The 26656-nt window shown below is 40.2% G+C and overlaps 3 protein-coding genes across 3 annotated transcripts; 2 read left to right on the top strand and 1 right to left on the bottom strand.

The window, feature by feature from the left end:
• The first annotated feature begins 669 nt into the window (after window positions 1-669).
• Window positions 670-9838, top strand: shmt1 (serine hydroxymethyltransferase 1 (soluble)). The gene is made up of 12 exons (XM_034144219.1): window positions 670-836; window positions 2367-2495; window positions 2753-2898; window positions 3023-3138; window positions 3773-3933; window positions 4760-4841; window positions 4954-5166; window positions 5647-5760; window positions 5867-5989; window positions 7232-7348; window positions 7533-7643; window positions 8985-9838. Exons 2-12 carry the CDS (start codon window positions 2403-2405, stop codon window positions 9155-9157), a joined length of 1449 nt encoding a protein of 482 aa, XP_034000110.1. The 5' UTR covers window positions 670-836; window positions 2367-2402; the 3' UTR covers window positions 9158-9838.
• Window positions 9839-12774: 2936 nt separating this feature from the next.
• Window positions 12775-19980, top strand: cpsf4 (cleavage and polyadenylation specific factor 4). The gene is made up of 8 exons (XM_034144224.1): window positions 12775-13202; window positions 13332-13382; window positions 14325-14477; window positions 14597-14692; window positions 15883-15976; window positions 16095-16167; window positions 17233-17400; window positions 19889-19980. Exons 1-8 carry the CDS (start codon window positions 13100-13102, stop codon window positions 19955-19957), a joined length of 807 nt encoding a protein of 268 aa, XP_034000115.1. The 5' UTR covers window positions 12775-13099; the 3' UTR covers window positions 19958-19980.
• Window positions 19981-21348: 1368 nt separating this feature from the next.
• On the bottom strand, window positions 21349-24672 carry atp5mf (ATP synthase membrane subunit f). Its single transcript, XM_034144227.1, has 4 exons — window positions 24581-24672; window positions 23476-23583; window positions 21573-21689; window positions 21349-21468 (listed from the first exon to the last, which is right to left on the bottom strand). Exons 1-4 carry the CDS (start codon window positions 24594-24596, stop codon window positions 21440-21442), a joined length of 270 nt encoding a protein of 89 aa, XP_034000118.1. The 5' UTR covers window positions 24597-24672; the 3' UTR covers window positions 21349-21439.
• Window positions 24673-26656: the final 1984 nt, after the last annotated feature.

Genomic DNA, 26656 nt, shown 5'->3' with positions numbered 1-26656 from the left:
TGTGAGAAAACTGTTACGACTAGCCTCGAGCGCAAGAGTCCATGTTGAGTCAACTGTTATGAAAATGAGATAAATCAAAAAGCAGATTCACTGACAGTGAAGATAGGACTGTGCACAGCAGTAACAATCAGTAACGAGTGATGTGGGTTTATCTGGCCCTGACATCAGTAGTAGATATAGTGTAGAAAAAAACATTTTAGAACTACTGAACAACTTATGAAGGGCAATAAAGGGTGAGATTTAGTCTATGGGCCAGAATAATATATATTATATGTTTTGATTATAAATATTGACGCATTAAAGTGTTATCAAAGCTGGTAAAGGTGCAGCTAGTTTGAATGACTTTGTAAACTGCAGGGTAGCTTGTGGATTTACTCCAGGTGTAATTAAAGTCTAATTTAATTGTTGATTATATATTTCACATCATTAATCCAAATCTACTAAGGTATTAAATACATTTAGTGGAGTAAAAGTACATGATTAACCTCTGAATTGTAGTGGATTAGGAGTAGGCCTACAAAGTGGCCTAAAATGGAAATACTCAAATAAATTGTACTTAAGTACAGTACTTGAGTAAATGTACTTAGTAACTTCCCACCTGTGACAGAAATACACAACTACATGATTATAAAACATAAAGTGTCCACACAGTGAGCAGAGGGTGGCAGTAATGCAGCCAACATGGTGGACAATACTGAGAAAGAAGAAGAGCCAGGGAGCGGATTGGTCAAAAGTTTGGCGGACTTTATCCTCCGCAGTGAGGCTCTTTTTGTTCAGCCCCGTGCTCACATTTCAGTCGTAAAGTGAGTGTGACAGCTGCAGCCTACACTATACTGGTGAGTGAAATAATAACTAGTTAATGTACACAAGGAGGACATGTTAAAAAATATGAAACTAAGGTAGAAAATAACATTTTAATGTGTTATCTGGCACCGTTTGTTGTTATTATAGGAGTAATTGGTATCACTCCGCGGCGTGGTTAGGTCCGCACTGCTGTTATATATCTAGCCGTTTATCAGTTGTAACTCGTGCTAACTACCGGGTTTAAACACCTCTTCACTTCATGCTTAACTTTATGCTACTGGCAGTGACTGTTATCCACCTCAGAAAAACATTGCACATTTCTGCTCCACGCGACCTCTTGTTAAACCTGCACGTACAATTTGGAGGTTACTTGTACTTTACACTTCATGACACAAATTACTTTTATACCTCAAACTACTTAAATGTTATCCACCTCAGAGAAACATTATGCAACATCATAATTCACATCATGCGAACGATATATTTTTAATATTGTAAATCCTGTAGGCGACTACATGTTGCACATTTCTGCTCCACGCGACCTCTTGTTAAACCTGCTGCACTTGAATATAGTACTGTCATATTTTATTATATTTTACTGTAGCCTACACAGTTTCTCACAAAATTGTTGTGTAAATATTGTATTCATTTTTTATAATAGTATTAAAATGAGTAACTTTAACTGTTTCTGTGGGGATAATTTAACGTTAAAAGCACATTTTAACAGCTACTTAAAAAATATATACTTTTATACCTCCAAAACAACTTTCCCCAAAAATGCAGCAGTGCATGCACAATGTGTCTGCTGTTTTCTTGGTGGCAGGATGGTCTTACTGGGCATCTACTGTATGAGTAGATCAGATAGAGTGGATAATAAAGGTAACAGGAGTCATGTGCTAACTGTTGAGCAACACGACTGACCTGCAGTGACTTTTTAAATGTCGCCAGGACAAACAGCCTCAGATAAACATTTGGCAACTGTACACAAAACGTCACAGTAGACGTGTTATCTGAGTTGCCTAACAACCTTTGTTTTGGCAGTTTCTGCAGTTCATTTGCTTTTCTTTTTGTGTAATGGTTCAAAGTGTAACTGGTGAGGCCATATCACTGCTGCGTGAGTTCTCCTTTGTCTGAGGATAATGGATCTGTTTGTACTTGTATATTGTATTTCCACAATATTTTCTTGATTCAGCATTTCAATGAAAATACTTTGCCTTGTATCAACAGTGTTTTTATGTCTTATGAACTCTACACATTCCTCTGTTTATTTAACACATTTCTGTTCAATGCTCTCCACTTTAAATTCTTATACTGCACATGTTTTGGGGCTTTTTTGAGTAATTTCTCATATTTGTGCTCAGTTTCTTGCATATATAATTAGTTGTATGTATATATAATTCTTGTAAACATTTATCTTCAATTCCTCTGACTGTGTATACTGTATGTATGGCCCATTGTACACCAAAGCCACTTCCTTGTAATAAACCTACTTGGCAATAAACCTGATTCTGATTTTATGATTCATATTTGATCTCTAAATAAAGCATTGTCTTCCTCTTCAGATTTCCTCTCTGAGTGACCAGTGAAACAGAGAAACCATGTCTTTGACTAATGGCCACAGTGTGAGCAAAGAAACATGGGATTCACACAACCAGATGATGCTGGATCCTCTGTCCGTCAGCGACTCTGAGGTTTGTTTTCAATGGATTTTAAGATAACATTTTATGGAGAGGTTAGCAGTAATAATTTCCTTTAAAAAAAAAAAACTTGAAGTTTTTTGGAGGCGTTTGGATGTAAACATTGCAACATTTCTGAACCTGAACTGACAAGAATGGTCATTATTTTCACATTTAATCATTTCTTAAGAATTTTTTGACACTTAGGAGCTTGTTTGACGAGTTGTTATCGTTCCATAAACAAACAGTATTTGTGTTTATTTTTGGTTTAGGTGTTCTCCATCATAAAAAAAGAGAAGCACAGGCAGACGTACGGGCTGGAGCTCATAGCGTCCGAGAACTTCACCAGCAGAGCCGTTTTAGAGGCTCTGGGTTCCTGCATGAACAACAAATACTCTGAGGGATATCCCGGTCAGAGGTACAACAATTGACAAACTATGAAATCCCAATGTGATTACAGCCTTCAAGATGTGCATTTAGCTTTCTTCTTCTTGTTTAATATCAAACTAGCATAGCAGTAACAATCGTTATGATGTGTTCAGGTACTACGGCGGTACGGAGCATGTTGATGAGCTGGAGAGACTCTGTCAGAAGAGATCGCTGGAGACGTATGGTCTGGACTCAGAGAAATGGGGCGTCAACGTGCAGCCTTACTCGGGTACCAAATAGTGAATTATACATAAAACCAAACAAAATTAAAGGTCACCTATTATGCAAAATCCACTTGTTCATGTCTCTTCTACATAAACATGTGTTCCCTCTGTGTAAAGAGACTCTGAAAGTTTCAGGAACAAAGATTCTCTCTCTTTTTGTCCTGATCCATTTATATAAAAACCTGTCTGAAAATGAGCTGATCAGATTTTGGCCACTTTATGATGTCATATCGATTTTTTTGGCTTGTGTAACCATTAGCCAATCACCAACCAAGGTAACCCCCCCCCCCCCCCCACACACCTTATCACCCGAATCTCCTCCTAGAGCACCATTGTGTTCTTTTTAACCAAATCTCTCTCAGAGGGGCGTGGGGAGGGGCTCCTTATTTTCATCTAAAGTAACAGACAGAAAATCAGCACTTTTGAAACAGGGCTGAAACAGAGGGGATTATGGGATGCTGCAATGATCTGTTTGGTGTTTGGAGCCAAACACTTCAGAGACATGTTCTGTATATATCTGAGACCTATAATATATTGATGAAAAACAGTATAATAGGGGACCTTTAAATATTTCAACTGCCTCCTCTTTACTTCTTGCTTTTTCTAGTTGTCATACCTTTGTCTTTGCTTCCCTGTCAGGTTCACCCGCTAACTTTGCCGTCTACACGGCCGTTGTGGAGCCTCACGGCAGGATCATGGGGCTGGACCTTCCTGATGGAGGTCACCTGACACACGGCTTCATGACTGAGAAGAAGAAAATATCCGCAACGTCCATCTTCTTTGAGTCCATGCCGTACAAGGTACAATCGCATGTTTTTAAATTCACAGCCATACAGAAAGTCCTACAGAGTGCTGTATAAAGATGTGAACATTGGTACGGTATCTATTAGAGCGTAGACCAAATAATACTTTTTTAGATAAGAATTGAGCACAATGTTCTCTTTGAGCAGGTATGAAAAGTGATTTTTGTAAAACACTTTGATTTGCCTTGTGTTGAGGAGGACTCACACATTCGTTTTTGAGTTTTGTTTTTCTAGTCCTAAAAAGTCCCTTTCTGATACAATTTTAGTTAGTTCTCGATTATGGAGTTCTGCACCAAGTTAAACAAGATTATTCCTCATTACTGCAAGTATGTGCACATGGCATCCTCGTGAGAGCAATGATAACAAAATGCTGACAATTTGACAGAAAACAAACAAACTCGAAACCAAATCCCTTGTAGTTTTTAAAGCAAATTATAAAACGACACAAAATAATAGAGTTATTTGCAATTGCACTTACATTTACTAACAACAGTGAATTGTCCTTCAACAGAAAATAAAGTTGTTAAGTAGCGAGAAAACAAGATTAAAATGTTTGTTTATTAAGTATGTACATGCTTGTATGAGTGGGGGATGCAATATTATTTGATGACAACCGTTTTTCATATTTTTGTGTTTCGATTAATTTCTGTGTTTTTTAAATGAATATAATTCAATCAGTAAAAATCCTTAATAAATGTGGTAAAAATCTGAAAGCTAGTAGAACAAAGATGGGCTTATGGCCAAAGCCGTGTTGTGCTTACAGTATGTTCTGTATATCATGTTAAGCTGTTTTAATGTTTTTGGTTTGATGTGATGTTTTCAGGTGAATCCAGATACTGGCTACATTGACTACGACAGACTGCAAGAAAACGCCCGGCTCTTCCACCCCAGACTCATCATCGCCGGTACGTCTGCTATAACTATTTTACATTCACACATTAAAACAAATCAAACTAAATAAAGAGGTGTCTGTATATCCAAAGTATTCTCACCTCCTGCGTCGTCATTCCCCTCCAGGAACAAGCTGCTATTCCCGCAACCTGGACTACAAACGCCTGAGGCTGATCGCTAATGAGAACGGAGCGTACCTGATGGGAGACATGGCTCACATCAGTGGACTGGTCGCTGCAGGAGTGGTGCCCTCCCCCTTCGAGTACTGTGACGTTGTTACCACGACGACACACAAGACGCTGCGAGGCTGCCGCGCCGGACTAATCTTCTACAGGAAAGGTAGACATTGAATACGAGTGTGCGGTGCGGCTATATTCCCATTGAATACGGCCGCTCTGAGGCTAAACTTCGCTCATTGATGTGACACGTATAAATAATAACGTCTGTACTGAACTTGACGTTTTAAGGATATTTAATATTGTAAATCAAAACAATAACAGAATCATACGGTCAATAAAAGATATCAGAGCTAAGCTAACCCCCATTGTCATGCTACCAAACCTCCACATACACCAGTTGCCCTAAATACCATTAACCACACCATGTGACAATCACCGGAAACAACCAACGACAAGTGTGTGTGGTGTTAACAAATAATGAAGATAATATAATAATAAACACAGACTACCACAGCATTTTGGCTCCTACAAGGATCGATTACTTTTTTAGTCTGGTCATCAATACAGCTTTCTGTTTTGTTACTATTTCTCTAGCTTTCCATTTTGTCTTCACACAATTATTTCTGTTTCGCTCCTCCAGGAGTTCGCAGTGTGGATGCCAAGGGGAAGGAGACTCTGTACAACTTGGAGTCTTTGATAAATCAGGCTGTGTTTCCTGGGCTGCAGGGAGGACCGCACAACCACGCTATCGCAGGTACACCTCTTCATTTTCCTCTCTTTGGACTTCATCCTCTCAGTTTCACTTCAACTGTTATTCAAGTATGTCAGGATCTCATTTAGGTAACATTTGTCCCTGGCAGGTGTTGCGGTGGCTCTCAAACAGGCCATGACCCCAGAGTTCAAGGCCTACCAGACGCAGGTTCTTGTTAACTGCAAATCTCTATCCAGCGGCCTCATTGACCACGGCTACAAGATCGTCACAGGTGAGTGCCGCCTCCATTTTCACCTTCTCCAGTATCAGTTTCCATTGTACAGAAGACAATTTACCACAAAGAAAAGTATGACAAGAACGGATTAGAAAAGCCTTTATTTACACTTTTATTTAGGGCGATAAATATATATGTAATGATCAGTCCCAAGTAACAGCGTGAAGGGTAGAGGGGAACTAGCAGAGCTTATAAATCATAATACATTAATATTTTGTTGACGTTAAGAGGAGATTCAAGGTTATATGCATGTTGATACTGTTTAGATATGAACTTTACATTTGTGTTAGTTACCTTTTGTTGTTTTTAAAGTAAAGTACGAAGTGATCTTGTGTTTTTTGTGTTGAAAGATCCTTTGAAGGCAAACTGTTTATGCTGATCTAAAACTATAACACTTCAATCAGGAGAGACGGTTTTCATGTAAGAACACATATTTATTGCCAGGAATACACAAATGAATGTAATGAAGTTTTGGCGATTAGGCCCCGTTGTGCAGGAGTATCATTCGGGAGGGGAGAACCGATCCGATGAAACCCCCCGGGCTCTAGACACTGGTGGTGGTGAATGGATAGTTGGGGTCGGTCTGAAGGGGAGGGGCTTAGCTTGACCCTGGTGGTGGTGAATGGATAGTTAGGGTCGGTCTGAAGGGGAGGGGCTTAGCTTGACCCTGGCGGTGGTGAATGGATAGTTAGGGTCGGTCTGAAGGGGAGGGGCTTAGCTTGACCCTGGCGGTGGTGAATGGATAGTTGGGGTCGGTCTGAAGGGGAGGGGCTTAGCTTGACCCTGGCGGTGGTGAATGGATAGTTAGGGTCGGTCTGAAGGGGAGGGGCTTAGCTTGACCCTGGATTCAGAGGGACAGGAGGTGAAAAGGGGTGGAGGAGGGTTGCGTCGAGTCACCTGAAATGACAGCTGTCAGAGGGGGGAGAGCAGACTTAAAAGGGTTAGCGGAGCGCTATGATAGGCTCTTGGGAATAGAGCGAAGTGATTGGTTAAGCTGGGGAGTGACGCCCCCGATCACTTATTGAGAGGAGAGAGAGTAGTAACAATAGAAATAGTAAATGAATCAGTAAAGACGGTCTTCCTGGTTGAACTTGCGCTGAGATTCATTTGTTGCAATTGTCTATTAGTATAGTGTAATGTAGAGTATAATGTTGAAATACCCTGCAATAATGTGTCATTACTTTAGGGACATGTCACTAAGACCTACAGTTAATAGCCTCTTTTCCTCTTCCTGTGTAGGCGGCTCTGACAACCATCTGATCCTGCTGGACCTGCGCACGAAGGGAACCGATGGAGGACGAGCAGAGAAGGTTCTGGAGGCCTGTGCCATCGCCTGTAATAAGAACACCTGTCCAGGTAAAGTGTGTGTTTTTTAGCACTGATGATATAATACATGCAGCTTTGTTTGTCCCTGGTGTGAGTAAAGCAAAATAAGCCTTTGTTTCTGAATGAGGCATGAGATGTAACCATTATTAAATACTTGTATAAATGTTTTTTCCCCTGGTTATGCAACTCTTCATGTTGTCATGTGTTTGTTCAGGGGATAAGAGTGCTCTGCGCCCGAGTGGTTTGAGGTTCGGCTCTCCAGCTCTGACCTCCAGAGGCTTGATGCAGGAAGACTTCAAGAAGGTGGCCGACTTCATTCACAGAAGTAATCTACTTTTCTTTTGCTTTTTTATTACTATCCGGAGACCCACTTTGTGACAATGCCGGGTATCACAAGCACTAGTCAGGGCAACAAACCGGTAGAATTTGACTACTGCTTTCCATGCATTAAATGCTTTTAATGTTTTATTTATTAGGGATTCTTTGCAACACTTTTAATCAGAATCAGAAACAGGTTTATTACCAGGTAGTTTACACGTACGAGGAATTTGACTTGATGTCATGGTGCATACATAAAAGTAAAACAAAAATAAAAAACACAGATAGAGAACTGTTTTAAGAAAACTATAATAACATTAAAAAATATAGTAAAATATAGCAGTATTTACATGAATGAATAGAATGGAATAAAATATGTGCAGTAGAAGAAAAACAACTGATATTGTGTGCATTAATGTAATGAGTAAGTCCCTCAGTTTAAGAGAAAGTAAAAGTGTCGCATTCACACCTAATAGTCCGCTTCTCTGGTGCGCACCAGACGACAGTTTGTTACATTGTTTCATTTTTCAGAAGGTTCGGTTTGCGTTCACACGGGACCTTAAGGGGGTAAAAACGCAAATCCCGGCAATTTCTACCGGAGCCTCCGCCATGGAGCATCGGCAGGTTATTTTCATGCTGTTGTTAATCTGGAGAGCATATCAACAGATTCTAGCAACGGCGCATATGATTATATAATCAGACAACGTGCGATAAAAAACATTATAACACATATAATGAGAGATGTTCTGCAGTAAGGAGGGGGTTTCACCGACGGCAGGTGGCTCTGACTTTTATGTATAGTTTTTAGTTTGATAGTTGTTTTTAATTTACACGACACTGTTCAACACTTCATTCTGCTTCACTCTTTCGCTAATGATTTTGAAGACATCCGCGTTCTTGTGACACGTAAATACTACGCTTCCTATGTTTTGGTGCGGACTGCGTTCACACCAGCGATGAACCGCTCCAGAGTTCACTAGCAAGCGCTCCGAGACCACCTCTTTTAGGCGGACCAGAGTCCGGTTGTTTAGTTCACTTCAGAGGTCTCGGACTGCGTTCACACCAACCCAAACGAACCGCACCAAGCGGCTAAACGCACCAGGGTTCAATTCAACCGGACTATACAAGGCTGGTGTGAATGCGACCTTAATGAATAAGAAAACTTCAGGTGTTTTGTGTAAGGGAACACGTACTCCCACTTCTCATTTGCTGTTTCTCTGAAGCTCAGGAAAAGGGAGGTTTTTGTCAGACAAAGTATTCAGACCCATCCACCAAAACAAAAACAAGAAAATACTGATTTCACATTCATCAAGTCAGCATCTGAAAGTCCTCCCTCCTCCTCCTGCAGGCATTGAGCTGACCCTGGAGATTCAGGGGAGTCTGGACCCCAAAGCCCCTCTGAAGGAGTTCATCGCAGCGCTGCGGCAGGGAGAGAAGTTCCAGCAGAAAGTTTCAGAAATCAAAGCCGAGGTGGAGGCCTTCGCCGGCCAGTTCCCCATGCCTGGCCTCCCTGAGCTGTAGAAGCACTGATGGTTATAACAAACATTATGATGCCAAATGTTTGTGGTGTGTTGTTTTGTGTGTATATTTGATTTGTTTTGTTAAAATCAGGACCCAGCAGTTCAGCTTTGGCCAGATTTGTCTTAATGGTTAAAAAGAAAGATTTGCAGACTTTCTTTTCCCCTCCAAATATCCGTGTTGCTGCGGTGCCTTTTCTGTTTTAGAAATGGGTTGCTTTGGTCTTGGATGTTTCTATCACGCTGAAGCTTTAAACATGGCTGAAATCAACATTTATTTTGTAATCTAATTACAATTCCAAAGGGTTCTTACCGACTGTACTGAAGATGAAAGCCCACAATGTGACTATTACTTTCATACATGAGCATTGTGTCATATACTGTAAACTTATGTGAAGTAATTAATACAATTTGACTTTTTCTTTGACTGAAATACTTCATATTGTTTTTTTGAAATTAACAATACCAGCAGGTTGTCTGTCTGAAATGCATGAATCTGTGAAGATGCTGCCTGAAGTGTCAAATGAAGAAGACTGAATGTTATTTCCAAAATAATAATAATTTCCCACACTCTGGTGCACTGATGATCAATGAAGGGAACTCCTTTTATTGAAATCATACGCTTTCATTAAAGGTGGGGTATGTAATTCACTTCAGAAACACTTTTTGTTATATTCCATGGAATGCTCTTAACATCCCGATAGCAATGAATACATTAAATGCTTTGACAATAAATACATAAAAAAATGTCATCTGTGGAAGCCGTAGTACTGTAAAAAGCACGACCAATCATCTGAGCCGACCCGGCTAAAATAACTGGATGGCCTATCTGCCTGTCAGCCTTCCATCTGTGCACAAACTCATCTCGTGCCCTCATTGGTCATGTGCACGTTCGTGTGTGTTGGAGGAGGGGCTCTGTAAGGAAGTCTGAAGGAAGGGGCAGATTTTTTTCGGCTGCATACTTTCAAATTATAGCGCACTAGAGCTGGTTTCTCCATTCTTACCTACCCTACATTTAATTTAAAGGGGACCTATCATGCAAAATGCACTTTAGTACGTCTTTTTTTTATACATGAATATGTGTCCCCGGTGTTCCAGGGAACTCACCAAGTGTCAGAAAACACAACCCTCTCTCTTTTCCTCCATACCCAAATCTCTAATAACGGGGCTGCAACGGATCTGATAAAAACTGATCCAGATTTGAACATTTCTCTGACGTCAGGACGGAGGAGCTGACCTATCAGGGGAATGAGAGGTTGCCGTGGCATGGTAACAGCATGGTAACACGACGCTCGTAACTCGGCCCCCTCCTTTGCAGGGGGGCGTGGTCAGCTGCAGCGCATGCAAAGACAGGGTGGAGGACAGCAAAATAGAGCGAAATGAGGCATGGCTAAAATGCATGATCTGTTTGGTATTTTGAAAAAGAAAACGTATAAATATACCTTAAATAGGTATGGCCCTACAATATATTATTCAAATATAGCATGATAGGTCCACTTTAAATTAGATTTGTTATCTTCAGAAACAATCTTGTTTTCCAACCAAACCAAGTCTGTTTCTTGCTTCTGAAAACTCAATTAAATCTTGTTCCAAAAGAAAAAAAATATATGGAAACACATTGCATCATTATTTGTTGATTGTTAATTAATACTTAAATTATTAAACATATTTGCTTTTTTTTTTACATAAACTAAAAAAAGATAAGATGTACTTTATTGATCCCAAATTGGGAGATGTTGTCGTTGCAGCGGCATAAAACAAACAAGGCATTGCACATAATTAGGAATTAAAAGAGTAGAAATAAACAATCATAAAATAGAAACATCTCAAAATATAAATAAAACTGCATTAAAGAGTAGAACATATACAGTTTGACCGTGAAGATAAAAAATCTATAAACTATCTGACAAAACACAATTGAAGGGCCAATGTTCATTTAACACAACATAAAGCAGGATATTAAAATATAAATGTACAGTGTGAATTTAAAGTCCAGTTAACCAAAGAGAAACTATGGAGCAGTGAGTTCTCTGCCAGCCAGAGGTGATTTGTTGTACAATATTGTAAAATAGTGTTGAATCGACAAAGAATATACACAACGGCCTTATCCACCCTCACAGCACAACCCGGGCCCTGAGGTCCTCTGAGGAAGGCCTCCTAAGGGTGCCCCGGACCAGGCTAAAAACTAAGGGGGACCGTGCCTTTGAGGCGGTGGCCCCAAGGCTTTGGAATAAACTCCCCCAGACAATAAGAGCCTCTGTCTCAGTATAGATTCTTAAGGGGCAGCTTAAGACTCTCCTTTTCCGACAGGCCTTTGGGGAGGTGCGTTTTGTAGCTGTTTTTCATTGGTGTTTTTTCCTGTGTTTTACCTGCTGTGTTTTATGCCTGTACTATGAATTGTGTATTGTGTACTGTATACTGTAAAGCACTTTGTACATTCGTGTTGAGAAGGGTGCTATTAGAGCCGATGAATGGGAGTCGGAGGCGGCGTGTTGAGTATCAGGGTTCATACAGTCTTTCACCAATGATTGATTTTCAATGACTTTTCCATGACTTCTCCATGACCTTTACCTAATTTTCCACGACCAAAAAAATTACTCTTTCTCAGCGGTACCACTGAAAATTGTTTATTTTAACATGGAACAGTTAAATAAGGTCTGCATATGAAACATGTTGTGCCTATCTAAAACATACTTAGCTTCTACAGGCTAAAGCAACTAAAATCTCTCACCAGCAAAATACCTCGACAGTTAAATGCCATTTTACGTTTCATTACTATACGATACAGTATTTATTATCATTATAGTATTACTATTTCGGCGATTAGATAAAATATAAATTATATTTGATGCAACTTTAGTTACATTTCCATAACTTTTCCAAAACTTTGGGAAAAATATTGTTTTCCATAACTTTTCCAGGGCCTGGAATTTGCATTTTGAATTTCCATGACTTTTCCAGGTTTTTAATGACCGTAGGAACCCTGGAGTATGGAACTCCACACTTTATTTTCCATTAGTTTACACAGAAAGGTAGGAACAACTTCATTACATGCTACTCAAGCTAGAATGATAACAAACCACAGGTGCGCTACCTAACAGGTCCGTGGCGCAACACACTCTCTATAACACAGTTAATTATGTCCCGTAATGTTCCACCACACAATATAAATAAAGTTTTACTTACTTACTTACAAATCTCCTGCCAAGGTCGAAATACAAATATGAAATATAAGAATAAAATTAGTTGTTGTATACAATTGTGTGAAAGGTACCTACTAGATTATGGAATAAGATTATCAAGTGTTGTATTTGTTTCATAATTAATTCAAGAAATCACTCAATTGTGTGCACTAATTGTAATTCCCCCCCTTTCATGAAACCTAGTTTAATATAAGTTTATTTCTGCAGCATGCAGGCAGAAAGTGGCATTTGGAATTTAAATGTAGACATTAATAATTAAATAAGTGTGAAAAAAAGTCAACTATGGTGGTGGAACTTATGACACATTCAACATATCTTGCTTGTTATTTAGTTTTTTCCAAAAACATATTGATACATTATTATAAATCAGTAAAAAGGCACCACAGTTTGATGTGAGCTCCACTCGACGATCGTTTAGTGATGCCTTGAATCCGTCAGGTCAGAGGTCAGGCCGCGCGCCTTCCATCCTTCTGCTGTTGAGAATGAGCAGTTTGTAACTAAAAGCAACAGACCGACTCATGTGCAGGTTTCTCTAAAACAGACAATTAAAGCTCCAAAGAACAGCAGCTTGTCTGGTTCCTCATCAGGGAGCACGCGTATTGTTTCCTTATCGGTTAGCCTAGCAAGCCCGGTTAGCCACTTTAGCTGACTGGAGAAGAAGCTACTTAGATAGCTCAAGCGCTAGCTAGCTAACCGAAAACGGATATTTCTTACTTTGAGGAGCACGAAAGACTCTCGCAGACATGCAGGACCTCCTGGCCACCGTGGATCACCTGAAGTTTGACCTGGAGCTGGCCATGCAGCAGCAGCTCGGGGCTCAGCCTCTGCCTTTCCCCGGCATGGACAGTAAGTGCTCGGATGCTAGCTGGTAGTTAGCCGCTGTAGGTGAACTATAGTCTATAGACAACTGTTGACCTTAGCTTTATGTCTAATGTATTTATTAAGGTTGTAATAATACTGTGTGTGTTTCTGCAGAATCCGGGTCTGCTGTGTGTGAGTTCTTCATGAGAGCAGCTTGTGTGAAAGGTAAAAACACAACATGACAACAATCACACACTGTACTTCCATAAAAGTGTGGGTATTCACAACAGATAGGTTAAAAACATGATGGTCAAATCTGAAGCATTAGAGTTATCCTGACTTTTATCTTCTAGAACTAGTAAGCCTTCAAAAATACTGGATCCTACATTTCCCATAATGCCGCCATTGTAAATGCATGATGTGTATACTCTGTTAGAGCCCAAAACCACCCTGTAATGGTTTCTATTTACTTTCAAAATAACCTATATTACTGGTACACCACAAACTACCACTGCACTTGTTTAAAATGTTATACCATAAATAGGTATCCTGGAAATTCTTATCTACCAGTTGTGTCTGTGGAGAGGCCTTGTGTTAGATCTGAATACACAACATTCACATTTTACACAGGGTTTTTCACAACAAAGGGATTCATGACAAATGTCACAGTTATGTTGACAGTGGAAACTTAATCTGTACAAATGTTTTTTGATGTACCGATTATGTTTTGCATCCACTTCCCATAATGCAGCCATTGTAATCCTTACATTTAATTAGAACCTTTCAAAAAAATATCCAAGCAAGGATAAGTACTCAGATAATGTATGTGTTCAGATATAAGCTAAAATCAACGGTTCACAAATACAATAAATAAACTCTACAGTACACTACATGCTTTAGCGTCTTCCAGTTTAATTGTATAGTGTTATTATTTTGAAAATGGAAATTAATACACTCTGTTAAGTGATTGATAACAAATTAAATTACCCGCTGAAAATGTCCTTACCTTTTTTAAACCAATCTAATGGGAGCAATTATCTGCTTCACAATAATATCCTCTATGTGATTCATTCATTAGCAAACATCAAGACTGGATGCCCTGTAGTTTTTCTTCAGAAAAGTTGTGCCGTCCTTTGTGTCCTATTTTTAACTTGTTTACCCTCCTAGGTGGGATGTGTCCGTTCCGTCACATCAGCGGAGAGAAGACGGTGGTGTGTAAGCACTGGCTCAGAGGACTGTGTAAGAAAGGAGACCAGTGCGAGTTCCTCCACGAATACGACATGACCAAGATGCCCGAATGCTACTTCTACTCCAAATTTGGTCAGTTGACGTGATGTCATATAAAATACATTAGATTATAACTGTTGAACAGCTCCTAATTGATAAAATCACTGCGTGTATTTGTCCCTGTTTTATAATTCTTGTGATGACCCTTTCAGGTGAGTGTAGCAACAAAGAGTGTCCCTTCCTGCACATCGACCCAGAGTCCAAGATCAAAGACTGTCCCTGGTACGACCGAGGCTTCTGCAAACACGGTACGACCTGCTCACAAAAACATCCCTGCTGTACTGATAGTTTTACCCCCAAATATACAGTTTGTATGGAAGCCCATTCCGGCCAGAAAAAGAAAAACGTTCTCAAAATCATGACTTCAAATCAAAAAAATTGTTACCAAACTTTTTTTTAGGTTTTAATTTGACAATATATAGACAATAATTTTACTGTGAAACTTTAACATTATTTAAAGAGTTTTTTTAGATACTAAGTAATTATTTTGACCCTATAGCATTATTTGAACTGACTACTTCATTATTTTGATAAGTTTATCAGTATTTTAAGAAACAAAGTCATTTTCTTGTTGACATACTAGGTCATTTCTTCCAAAAATATATATAATGTTGAAACACTAAGTATTTAGTCATTATATAGATACTTATAGAGAGGTGAAATCCCTCCCTTTCCGGGGGACCTCCATGGGACCTTATTTTGGAAAAAGTATGTATTGAAGTCAATGGAGAGATAAAGATTATCTTTCGATTCCGTTTGAAATGTGGTCAAAAAAATTAAAATGTGTCGTAAAACTGTGAAGTAACACTTTTTTTTGTGTGAAACCGCTCAATGAATTACATCTCCCGTCTCGCACCACACACCAAGACGGCCGTCACGTTGGCACATTTCACTTCTTTCTTTCAGAATGAGGCGAAAAGTATTAAAAGAGGTGAAAATCACTCCAAGTCTGGGCATGTTGAGAGCTGTACATACACACAAGGGGAGTTAGTCGGTTCGTAAGAGCCAGCATGCGGGACCGGGATTCTGGGATTTGTAGTCTTTCTAGTTGCGTATTTTTCATACTCTTATATTTCAACAGTTTTACGACAAACTGTGACTTTTTTGACATGGAAATTATTTTTTAAGATTGACAAACATCATATGTGTAATTCGTGGCACAATTCAAACGGGATCGAAAGATAATCTTTCTCTCCCCATTGACTTCAATACATACTTTTTCCGAAATAAGGTCCCATGGGTCGGATGTAGATGGGCGGGACTTCGCCTCTCTATTATGAAACTATAGAATTATTTTGAAAAAGTTTCTAAATGTTTTTAGCACGTTTTTCATTATTTTAAAATTCACTTTTTATAGATACTAAGTCAATATCCCCAGATACTTTTCTAATAAAAATGAATTAAAGGTTGTTGTTTGTTTTCTTTCTCCCGGTCTCAGGTCCTGACTGCAGACACAGACACACAAGAAGAGTGATCTGTATGAATTACCTGGTGGGCTTCTGTCCGGAGGGGAAATCCTGTAAATTCATGCAGTACGTAACCCTTTCTATATTTGTTTCATACAGATTAAAAAAAGTGAAAAAACACTTATCACCTGTTGTAGCATTTGGTTTTGTAATGTAGATCTAACAGTGAGATGTTTTCCTACAGCCCTCGTTTTGAGTTGCCTATGGGAGCCAATGAACAGCCTCCTCTGTCACAGCAAATGCAAAACCAGGCAAAGGTAAGTTAATACCACAAATACCCGAAAACCCCCCTGCTGAAGCCCTTGCATCTTTACACTGCTCCGTTATTTACCTGCTGAGCAGAGATGGCAAAAGTACACGCATCCTTTACTCAAGTAGAAGTACAGATACTCATGTTTAAAAATACTCTGGTAAAAGTAGAAGTACTGACTAAACTTCTTTACTTAAAGGTGGGGTAGGTAAGTTTGAGAAACCGGCTCGAGATACACTTTTTGTTATATTCCATGGAATGCTCTTAACATCCCGATAGCAATGAATATCTGAAGTGCTTTGACAAAAAATCCATAAGAAAATGTCATCTGTGGAAGCCGTAGTACTGTAAAAAGCACGACCAATCATTTGAGCCGGCCCGTCTAAAATAACTGGATGGCCTACCTGCCTGTCAGCCTTCCATCTGTGCACAAACTTATCTCGTGCCCTCACTGGTCATGTGCGCATTCGTGTGTGTTGGAGGAGGGGCTCTGTAAGGAAGTGGCAGATTTTCTCCGGTTGTGTATTTTCAAATTCTAGCGCACTCGAGCTGGTTTCTCCAAAATTACCTATCCCAGCTTTAAGTAAAAGTGAGGAAGTATGGGCTTTGAAATGTACTTAAGTAAAAAGTACCCATAACTAGCAGCTGTTTTAAAGAGTACCTGACCTCCCTTTATATTAATAGAACAATAATGTCATTGTTAGCTAATGAATGTTTCCATGCTGAACAACGGCAACATGACAACGTTTTCATTGGTCCCTCTTCTTTAGAGAAGACCAGGAAATGATGGATACACGGATCGTGTTCAAATCAATAGGCACGCAATGACTCTAAATAATAATGATCACGCCACCAAACACACATTCAAACTAAAGGAACCAGCCTGTTTGGAAAATGTAAGAAGTAGAAAGTACAGGTATTTGTGTTCAACATGTAAGAAGTCAAAGTAAAAAGTCGTGTACTGATACCAGAAAAATGTACTTAAGTACAGTAACGAAGTATTTGTACTCCACTACTTCCCACCTCTGCTGAAGAGTAAAAACCATGTCTCTCTCCGTGTTTCCTGCTGCAGCCGGTTCCCACCATCGGCCGCTCGTCGCTCTCTCTCATCCAGCTGACCAACTCCAGTCCCAGCATGCGCCCGCAGAACCACATGCCGATGGGTCCTCCTCCTCATCATCAGAACCACATGGGGGGCAACAGAGGGCCCCGGCCCCTGGACCAGGTCACCTGCTACAAGGTGAGTCATGTGCTTTTAATGATTTACAAGGCTTTACATCATCTTACCCCAACATATTTAAGTGACTGTCTCTCTTTTTATCAACCAGCAAGGACACTTAGATCCTCCAATGTTTCACTTTTAAAAGTACCAAGAGTGCATTACAAGAAAACTGGAGAGGCTGCTTTCTGTTTTGATATCGCCCCAAACTGTGGAACAGCCTCCCATTTGATCTTAGAACAGCAACCTCCATTTTTAATTTGGCTTATCATTTTTAGTAGTATCACTGTTCATGTTTTATTTTAGTAGTATCACTGTTCATGTTTTATTTTAGTAGTATCACTTTTCATGTTTTATTGCTTTTACATATTTTAATTATGTTCCTCATTTGATATTGTGATTTGTTGTCATACTGCGTCGAGCATGAAAGGTGCTATATAAATAAAGGTTATTATTATTATGGGAATTTCGCTGTAAAATAGAGTTAAGTATAATATCGTAAAGCTGTAGTTTGGGGAAATATATTCTATGCTTTCTTATTTATATACATGTTATATATTTTAACCTTTTTAAAATATATTTAAAAGATAATATGAATGATGCAGAAATGATTAAATCCTCCAATATCGAGAATCATTTAAAAATGGCATCATATTTATAGATACAATAATAATAATAATAATAATAATAATAACTTGGATTTATATAGCGCCTTTCATGAGACCCAAGGTCTCTTTACAAAGAAGAACAGGAGTAGAAACAAACATAACAAAAACAAAAGGCAGACAGACAGTCAGACAGACAGTCAGACAGACAGACAGACAGACAGTCAGACAGACAGACAAACAGTCAGACAGACAGACAGACAGACAGACAGACAGTCAGACAAACAGTCAGACATACAGTCAGACAGACAGTCAGACAAACAGTCAGACAGACAGACAGACAGTCAGACAGACAACCAGTCAGACAACCAGTCAGACAGACAGTCAGACAGACAGACAGTCAGACAAACAGTCAGACATACAGTCAGACAGACAGTCAGACAAACAGTCAGACAGACAGACAGACAGTCAGACAGACAGACAGACAGTCAGACAGACAGACAGACAGACAGACAGTCAGACAAACAGTCAGACATACAGTCAGACAGACAGTCAGACAAACAGTCAGACAGACAGACAGACAGTCAGACAGACAACCAGTCAGACAACCAGTCAGACAGACAGTCAGACAGACAGTCAGACAAACAGTCAGACAGTCAGACAGACAAACAGTCAGACAACCAGTCAGACAACCAGTCAGACAGACAGTCAGACAGTCAGACAAACAGTCAGACAGACAAACAGTCAGACAACCAGTCAGACAACCAGTCAGACAGACAGTCAGACAGTCAGACAAACAGTCAGACATACAGTCAGACATACAGTCAGACAACCAGTCAGACAGTCAGACAGACAGTCAGACAGACAGTCAGACAAACAGTCAGACAGTCAGACAGACAGTCAGACAGACAGTCAGACAAACAGTCAGACAAACAGTCAGACAGTCAGACAGACAGTCAGACAAACAGTCAGACATACAGTCAGACATACAGTCAGACATACAGTCAGACAGACAGTCAGACAGACAGTCAGACAGACAGTCAGACAGACAGTCAGACAGACAGTCAGACAGACAGTCAGACAGTCAGACAAACAGACAGACAGTCAGACAGACAGTCAGACAGACAAACAAAACAACAAATAGATTAGGGGCCAAAGGCCTTAGCAAACAGATGGGTCTTGAGGGGCCTTTGAAGGAGTCAAGCGTGGGGATGTTGAGGATCTCCGCAGAGGGTGGGGGCTGCCACACTGAAGGCTCTGTCCCCGAAGGTTCGCAGTTTGGTGCGGGGGGGTGGTAAGCAGGCCGGAGTCTGAAGACCGCAGGTTCCGGGGTGGGGCATGTGGGCGAAGGAGGTCCGATAGGTACTGGGGGACATGGGCATGGAGGGACTTGTAGGTGAGGAGGAGGACTTTGTAGGCTATGCGGACCGGCAGCCCGTGGAGGTGGATGAGGGTGGGAGTGATGTATGTGTGAGTACCCTAGAAGCACAGTTTTGAACATACTGGAGCCTATCTGTTCAAAACTGTGCTGCTAGGGTACTCACACAATAATCCCAATGAGTTATTTTGTACAGATTGTGCAGTTCAAATTGTAACCATAATGATAATACATTCAGTAAGCCAGTGTTTAACTGCAAACTCTGTTGTAACACTTCACTCACTGTTAGTACAGAAAGTAAATTACATAAAACAGGTTATTGATCTTGTTTTATGAGGTTTTGGTATTTTCAGTTGTTGTGCTAAGCTACGCTAACTGGCTCCAGCTACATATAGACTGTAAAGGCACGAGAGGCATTGTTATTTTTTCAAATAACTCTAGGCAAGAAAGCAAAAAGGAGCTTTTTCTAATATCTGCTTCTGATTAAGAGCCATTCATGTTTTGTTTTCTTGTCCTGTGTCTATAGTGCGGTGAGAAGGGCCACTATGCCAACAAATGCACTAAAGGACACCTCGCCTTCCTGAGTGGACAGTAACCTCCGGACCCCCCCCCCCACCCCACCACAATGTGAGCAGCAGAAGAGAAGAAGCCCCCCCCCCCCCCCCCCCCCCCCCAGGCTGAACTTAAAGACTTTGACTGCCTCTGTAGTGTGTCACTTCAGGATGAACATTGGCAGATAAACATGGCTACTGTTTCTATTCTTTGTGGATACAAGAAAGAGAAGAGGTCACAATCTGTGGTTTTGAATGTGTCAGTCTTCAGAGTTTTCTACGTTTGTACTGTACAATATTTAAATAGATGTGACACCCAGGATCCAACAGCGCTGTAACAAGCTGCTGTTTCTCCACAGTCTCCCCTGGGTCATGTGACTGCATCAGTGACACCATAACTGTCTTTCTATTCTGATTCTTGTAGTAAATTTGTCCGACAGTGTAAATGCAATAAAAAAAAAAAGTGATAAATGCCAGTACAATGTAAATTCATGATGTTTATACTCTGTTAAGAGTCCAAAACCATCCGGTAATGGTTTCGATTTTCTCAGAAGAACCTAAATGACCCGTTTACCACAAATTACACACTTAAAGGTCCCATGTCATGCTTTTCCGGTTATTACCCGTCCCCTTGTGTGTTCTGTAGCTTTCTGCATGTAAACGGTCTGCAGTCACAAACCCTCAAAGTACACCCTGAAGCGAGTAAAACTCTAACACAGAAAAGACCTGTCTATGCTGCCCCAGAACGCCTCGTTGGGGATTTCTCTTTTTCCATTGTTTTCTTCTTGGGTATAGTGACGTATTTCGGGTGTAGTGACGTAACGTACCAATCCGCGGACTTCCTCACACACACTCGGCGGGACGTTGCGAGGAGCGGGACACTTGAGCTGGCTCACTGGTGTGGGGTCACGCCTGGGCACACACAAACTCCCAGCCAGGCTGCGTGTGTGTGTTTCGGGCTGGGTTTCGCTGTGTCGTAGACGGCCACTGGGCTCACAGGGAGGGGGGGGCAGGAGCTCCAACAAGCCGTTTAGGACAGAGTGAATACACATACTATACAGAGATGCTGTATGAGAAACCAATGTGAGTTTGGAAAATTGCACAATATAAATCTATTTTAGTATACCTCAACAATGGAAATATGATCAGTAGAAATGGCCATGACATGGGACCTTTAGAAGTTTTATACCATACATGTGTATCCTGGAAATGAGTATCTACCAGTTGTGTGTGTGTGTAGAGGCATAGTGTTACTTCTTAATACACAACATTCAAATGTAAGTTTTATGACAGTGGAAACAAATGTTTTTTGTAACAGATGTACCGATTATATTTGCATACACTTTCTGATAGTTGAGAATTCTCACTGTTTACACAGCTGAAATGTAGATAATGGAAACTAAACTCACAAACAACCACACATGATATCCAACAGTACATTTTAGTATAGATTTATTGGTCACAACAGTCACATATTCAACACAGAGCCGGGGAACAGAAGCTCCTGGAAGTCTGATGGGAGGAGCTTAATGGTACTTTCTTATGCGGTCGTGTTCTGGAAGAAAAGAGGTTTAAGTGTTAACAAGTGTTTTTGTGGATCATTGGAAAGTGACATTATCTGAAAAGAATGTCCTAAAAAAACAAGGAAAGCCTTCTTACTGATGTGATCGAAACTCCACACGTAGCTGATCACCACGTAGCCAACCAGCACCATGGAAAGACCACCGATGCCTCCCTTCTTCACGTGGATGTACTTGTTGAGGTATCTTTCATAGCCTGGGAGTGAAACACAAACAGCATAAGGACAGAACGACATTCACATTTCATCCTCAAACTATAAAGCTCTTCATGACCTGAATACAACATGCACAGATTTGAACGTAAATAAACATGGGTGAGAGAGGAAAAGCTCGAGGCAAGAAGCTTTCACAAAGCTGCTGAGAGAAACTTTGACCAACATGATTGATGCTTGAAAGATTTCAGAGATTACGAGGTCTTATTAAGGCCGTTTTTGAATGACTTATTATTCAAACTGAGTTGGACGGAATATTGATTATTCAAAATGTAAGAGTCCTGAAATAAGGGGTGAGAATGCACCTTATATTAAGGATTTTCTGAGGAACAAATTGGGAACTACTTTCAGCCTCAGGATGTTTTGTGAATGACATGCAAGACACTGACACGACAACCGTGCAGAACAGTTGCTAGGTCACAGCATAGAACAATTTGGGGGAAATGTGCATGTTGAAAAGAAAGAAAGTAGGGCTGCTCAATTAATCGAATTTTAATCGCAATTACGATTTTGGCTTGCAACGATTATGAAAACAACATCATCGAAATAAAAGGATTATAATTTTTTTTCAATTGAATTATACTTAAAGTTCAGGGTAATCAACTGTTAAAAATATTTTTCTTTTTTCAATAAATTGATGTTTTCAAACTAAATGGATAATAATCCATTTAGTTTTTAATAATCGTGATATCAATTATTGAGCCAAATAATCGAGCAGCCCTAAAAGAAAGGCATCATTTCTGCTCGCTGAATTTTAAACATTAAAACAGGTATGATATTTAAGATCAAATTTGTTTAATAGGACTTAAGATTTCTTGTAAAATGTACTGCTGAAACCACTTGCATTTAAAAAAAAAAACAAAACATGCAACAATCTTTGATCAGGTTTGTTTTCCCACTGCATCTTGATAATTTGATAAAGGAGGCAAATGTGGTTTCTGTATCTAAATATTTTCTGTTACACTCGCTTCATTCTGCTACTGTTTTGATTTTAAACCCAATAGGCGCTTTCACACCGCAGTACTTTTCCCACAAAGGTTCATCAGAACTTAGTTCATCAGAACTCTTTAGTTCTCATGAACTTAGTAAAGGTCGCGTTCACACCGGAATAAGTCCCTGGGGGAGGATTAGGCAAATGAGCCGCTGACGTCACTTCTTCTGCTTTGGGTTTACTGGCAGGCCGCAAACAACTTCACGGCGTATACTGCCACCCGAAGTCCCCGGCCGGAAGTCCCCGGAGTTGGGGACTGGCTTCAGTAGAAGCTGCTGGGACTCCCAGCTGCTTCTACTGAAGCCTTCCGAGTAAATCGCCAGAACCTCCTCATCTCCACCGCTCCCATAAGTTAGTCTCTCTGCGTTTGTGCGCTAGGCTAATGCTAATAATGCTAATGCGAGGATAATAAAATGGCGGCTTCACAAAACTTTTTGGGAGTTTTACGGGGCGTGGTTTGCAATCCACCCAGCCAATCAGACATAGGAACCTTTTTCTTCCACGAAAGTCCCTGCTCTCTATCAGGGACGGAAAAGGGGGTAAAAAGGTTCTCATTAACTAATTTTAGTTCCGGATTTTTTTGGTGTGAACGCGACATTTCTGAACTATATTGGAACTAAAGTGGGAAAAGTACTGCGGTGTGAACGCGCCTAATGGTTACTGCTGCTTCTCTATCAAATCTCTTCTCATCTAAATGGGATCTGCACCCTTTTTTATGTAATTGACCTTTTGTGACAGCTCCTCCTTTCAAGACATAACGTCAGAGCAGGTTTCCTCACCCTTGCGGACGGAAGAGATCATCCCGTTGGGGGTGAAGTCGCGACCTCCGACCCACGTCCCAAGCTCTCCCAGCTTCACCTCCATCAGACGCTTCTCAACAACGGGAACTGGTCACAAGTGGAGAGAGCAAAGACCGGGAGTTATTTAAGTCTTCATACAGAGGTCATATACAAATATCTCAACTTCAAAAAATAAAGAAATAAAAGTAAAAACACTGATTCACATATAACACTCACTGGAGGTGTTCTTCAATACAAATAAAACAATCGATTAACTTCTTCCCTTTCCTTCTATCTTAACTAGAAGGTTAAGCACTATATGCTTGCTATTTGTATGTATTGTATGCAACTCCATTCACCTTTGTCCTAAAGTGTATTTTCTACTGATGCATTGCTGCAGCACTGTATTCTACTTTCTGTAAAATTGTGAAAATAAAGTTCACAACAAAATATGTTAAATGTAATATAACCTAATTTACCCCTGGGGATCAATAAAGTTTTTCTCTCTTTGAAAAAACCCCGCAATAAAATAAAAGACTAATGCAGCTAAAAAGGTCAATCTGCAACGGGTGACATGAATGCTAACGTTACTATGAATTAAGTATTATGGCAGACCGTTCAAATCCCACTGTAAAGCAAATTCGTACTTCATGCGTTTAGTTATTAAGGAATAGTTTGTGTTTCAGGGTTCAAATAAACCGAATTCAATATCAAAGTTATTGGTAACAGGCACTGAGTTTGAAGGCTACAGTGCATGCTAGCAGAAAGAAACGGTTACATAACGTACATATGCAAAGACAACTTAATTATGACAGCTTTGCACAAAGTCACAGTCATGTTTAAAGATTAGCATGACAGTTACATGTCAAAAAGAGACTCCTAAATGTATTTTAAAAGCAGAAAACGAGCAATGACAAGCAAAGTCCTTGACGTGACTTAAAGGATTCAGCGGCCTACAGTCAGACAAAACCCTTAAAATGTATCCATTAACGGTCAGACAGACCATACAACACACACAGTTTGATAAAATATAAACATTTACTAAGACAAAATCACATTATGGAGATATTTAACATATTTTAAAGCAGAGGACACGATGTTTTACCTGCTCTATCCGCCATCTTCACTGGTGCGAAGGGTTTGCACAGGCAGCGGGGGATTGTGGGTAAAAATAAGTGAGAAAGTGCATTATGGGAGAATTTGTAGTTCTTTATTCAAACCGCTGGAGGGCAGCAGAAGAGATGAAACCAGAAGTCAAAATCCAAAGCCTACATTTGTTCAAATAAATACAAATATTTCGTTTGTTAATTTAGATTAATGAAGGGTTTAAAGAGCAATATATCATGAAATAAAATAGAGTATCATGGCATGAGTTTACATAAATAAATAAAATGTTTATGAAAAACTGGGAGCATGGTCTAAACATTTGAATAGCTTTTTGTTTTTTGCTGACTTTAAAGGTCCCATGTCATGGCCATTTCTACTGATCATATTTCCATTGTTGAGGTCTACTAGAACAGATTTAAATTGTGCAATTTTCCAAACTCACATTGGTTTCTCATACAGCATCTCTGTATAGTATGTGTATTCACCAGGTATTCACTCTCTGTCCTAAACGGCTTGTTGGAGCTCCTGCCCCCCCTCTCCCTGTGAGCCCAGTGTGCTCTGATTGGTCGGGACGTTGTGAGGCTCGCTGCTGCGAGGAGCGGACAGGTTTCCGGGTCTGCGATACAGCGAGAACAAGCGAAACTCATCCTGAGCACACACAAACACTCACAGCCGAAGTCAAAACAATAAGTGTGGCTTGATATTGAGTAAGAAAAAGGTTTATAATGCTGTGAGAATGGGTCTGCGGAGAGCATTTCTCTGCGATCCCGACTCACCAGCGTTCAGGGAGCTCTATGCAAGTCAATGGGGACTCCCTGTTAGTTAGCCAAGGGATCCTGGTGTGTGAGGTGCTCCGCGGATTGGTCCATTTGGGCCAATCCGGTCATTTGTTGTTGATTTGGGTGTTCACACGTCACAGAACCCAGGAAGCAAACAATGGAAAATGAGAAATCTCCAACGAGGCGTTCTGGGGCAGCATAGACAGGTCTTTCTGTGTTAGAGTTTTACTCGCTACAGGGTGTACTTTGAGGGTTTTTGACTCTGCAGACCGTTTACATGCAGAAAAAACCTTCATAACACACAAGGGGACGGGTAATAACCGGAAAAGCATGACATGGGCCCTTTAATGTTATAATATAAAGTCCTACTTTATTTTTATCTTAGCAAAATTAGATTATGAATGTTGAACAAAATGCTGAGGCTGGAATTCTAATGACATTCATTAGAAAATATTATTTCCCATATATTGTGTTGAACTTTTGCAGTCCTGCAATAAATCCCATATGCAGTGTTTAGCGAGTCGTTAATTAAACTTTACTTTGGAGAATAAAGGTTGAGGTGGTGATGAATTGTATCGCATTATACATAAAGGTGTTTTTGTCATTTAGCTGTACCCTCGTTTATATAAATCAAAATGAAGATCAGCTTTAATGGCCAAGTTGGTGTTCACAAAACACTGATTAAACTATTCGCTGCTCTCAACGTTTTTTAGGACATAAAAGACATACCAAAAGAACTCAAATAAGTTTTACATTAAAAAAAAAAGGTGCAATATCACAAAAGCATTTGAAAAAGTCGACTTAGCTTACAGGTGTTTGGATTCCTCAGTCTTCCTTTTAACAAAGTGTGAGATGATCCTTTGCATTTTGTGATTCTGACCTGAAGGGTTTACCACGGTGTCTCCTGACAGCCTATTAGAAGACGATCAATGAGCAACAACAGCCAGCAGCACTGCTTCACATAATTATCTACCTGAAGCTATAGTTAAGATGGTGTGTGTGTGTGTGTGTGTGTGTGTGTGTGTGTGTGTGTGTGTGTGTGTGTGTGTGTGTGTGTGTGTGTGTGTGTGTGTGTGTGTGTGTGTGTGTGTGTGTGTGTGTGTGTGTGTGTGTGTGTGTGTTGTGTGAGCGGTGGAGGTTGGGCTGTGGTAGTAGTACAGTTTCCCTCTCTACAAGCCCACCGATCAATACACCCCTCTCTATCTCTCACACACACACACACCACACACACACACACACACACACACACACACACACACACACACACCCACACACACACACACACACACACACAC

The sequence above is a fragment of the Trematomus bernacchii genome, unplaced genomic scaffold, assembly GCF_902827165.1.
Source record: "Trematomus bernacchii unplaced genomic scaffold, fTreBer1.1, whole genome shotgun sequence".
Taxonomy (NCBI): Eukaryota; Metazoa; Chordata; class Actinopteri; order Perciformes; family Nototheniidae; genus Trematomus; species Trematomus bernacchii.
Note: the sequence above shows the minus strand (reverse complement) of the source record. Positions and strands in the feature narration are given on the sequence as shown.

What these genes read in the sequence shown, in the direction of transcription:
- shmt1 (XM_034144219.1), top strand. Translation starts at nt 2,403, where the DNA reads ATGTCTTTGACTAATGGCCACAGTGTGAGCAAAGAAACATGGGATTCA. An exon ending in TGTCCGTCAGCGACTCTGAG is followed by an intron (nt 2,496 to 2,752) that starts GTTTGTTTTCAA and finishes TTTTTGGTTTAG; the next exon opens with GTGTTCTCCATCATAAAAAA. An exon ending in TAATAAGAACACCTGTCCAG is followed by an intron (nt 7,349 to 7,532) that starts GTAAAGTGTGTG and finishes GTGTTTGTTCAG; the next exon opens with GGGATAAGAGTGCTCTGCGC.
- cpsf4 (XM_034144224.1), top strand. Translation starts at nt 13,100, where the DNA reads ATGCAGGACCTCCTGGCCACCGTGGATCACCTGAAGTTTGACCTGGAG. An exon ending in GAGAGCAGCTTGTGTGAAAG is followed by an intron (nt 13,383 to 14,324) that starts GTAAAAACACAA and finishes TTACCCTCCTAG; the next exon opens with GTGGGATGTGTCCGTTCCGT. An exon ending in AAATCCTGTAAATTCATGCA is followed by an intron (nt 15,977 to 16,094) that starts GTACGTAACCCT and finishes GTTTTCCTACAG; the next exon opens with CCCTCGTTTTGAGTTGCCTA.
- atp5mf (XM_034144227.1), bottom strand. An exon ending in GATCTCTTCCGTCCGCAAGG is followed by an intron (nt 21,690 to 23,475) that starts GTGAGGAAACCT and finishes TTTCACTCCCAG; the next exon opens with GCTATGAAAGATACCTCAAC. An exon ending in GTGGAGTTTCGATCACATCA is followed by an intron (nt 21,469 to 21,572) that starts GTAAGAAGGCTT and finishes CTTTTCTTCCAG; the next exon opens with AACACGACCGCATAAGAAAG.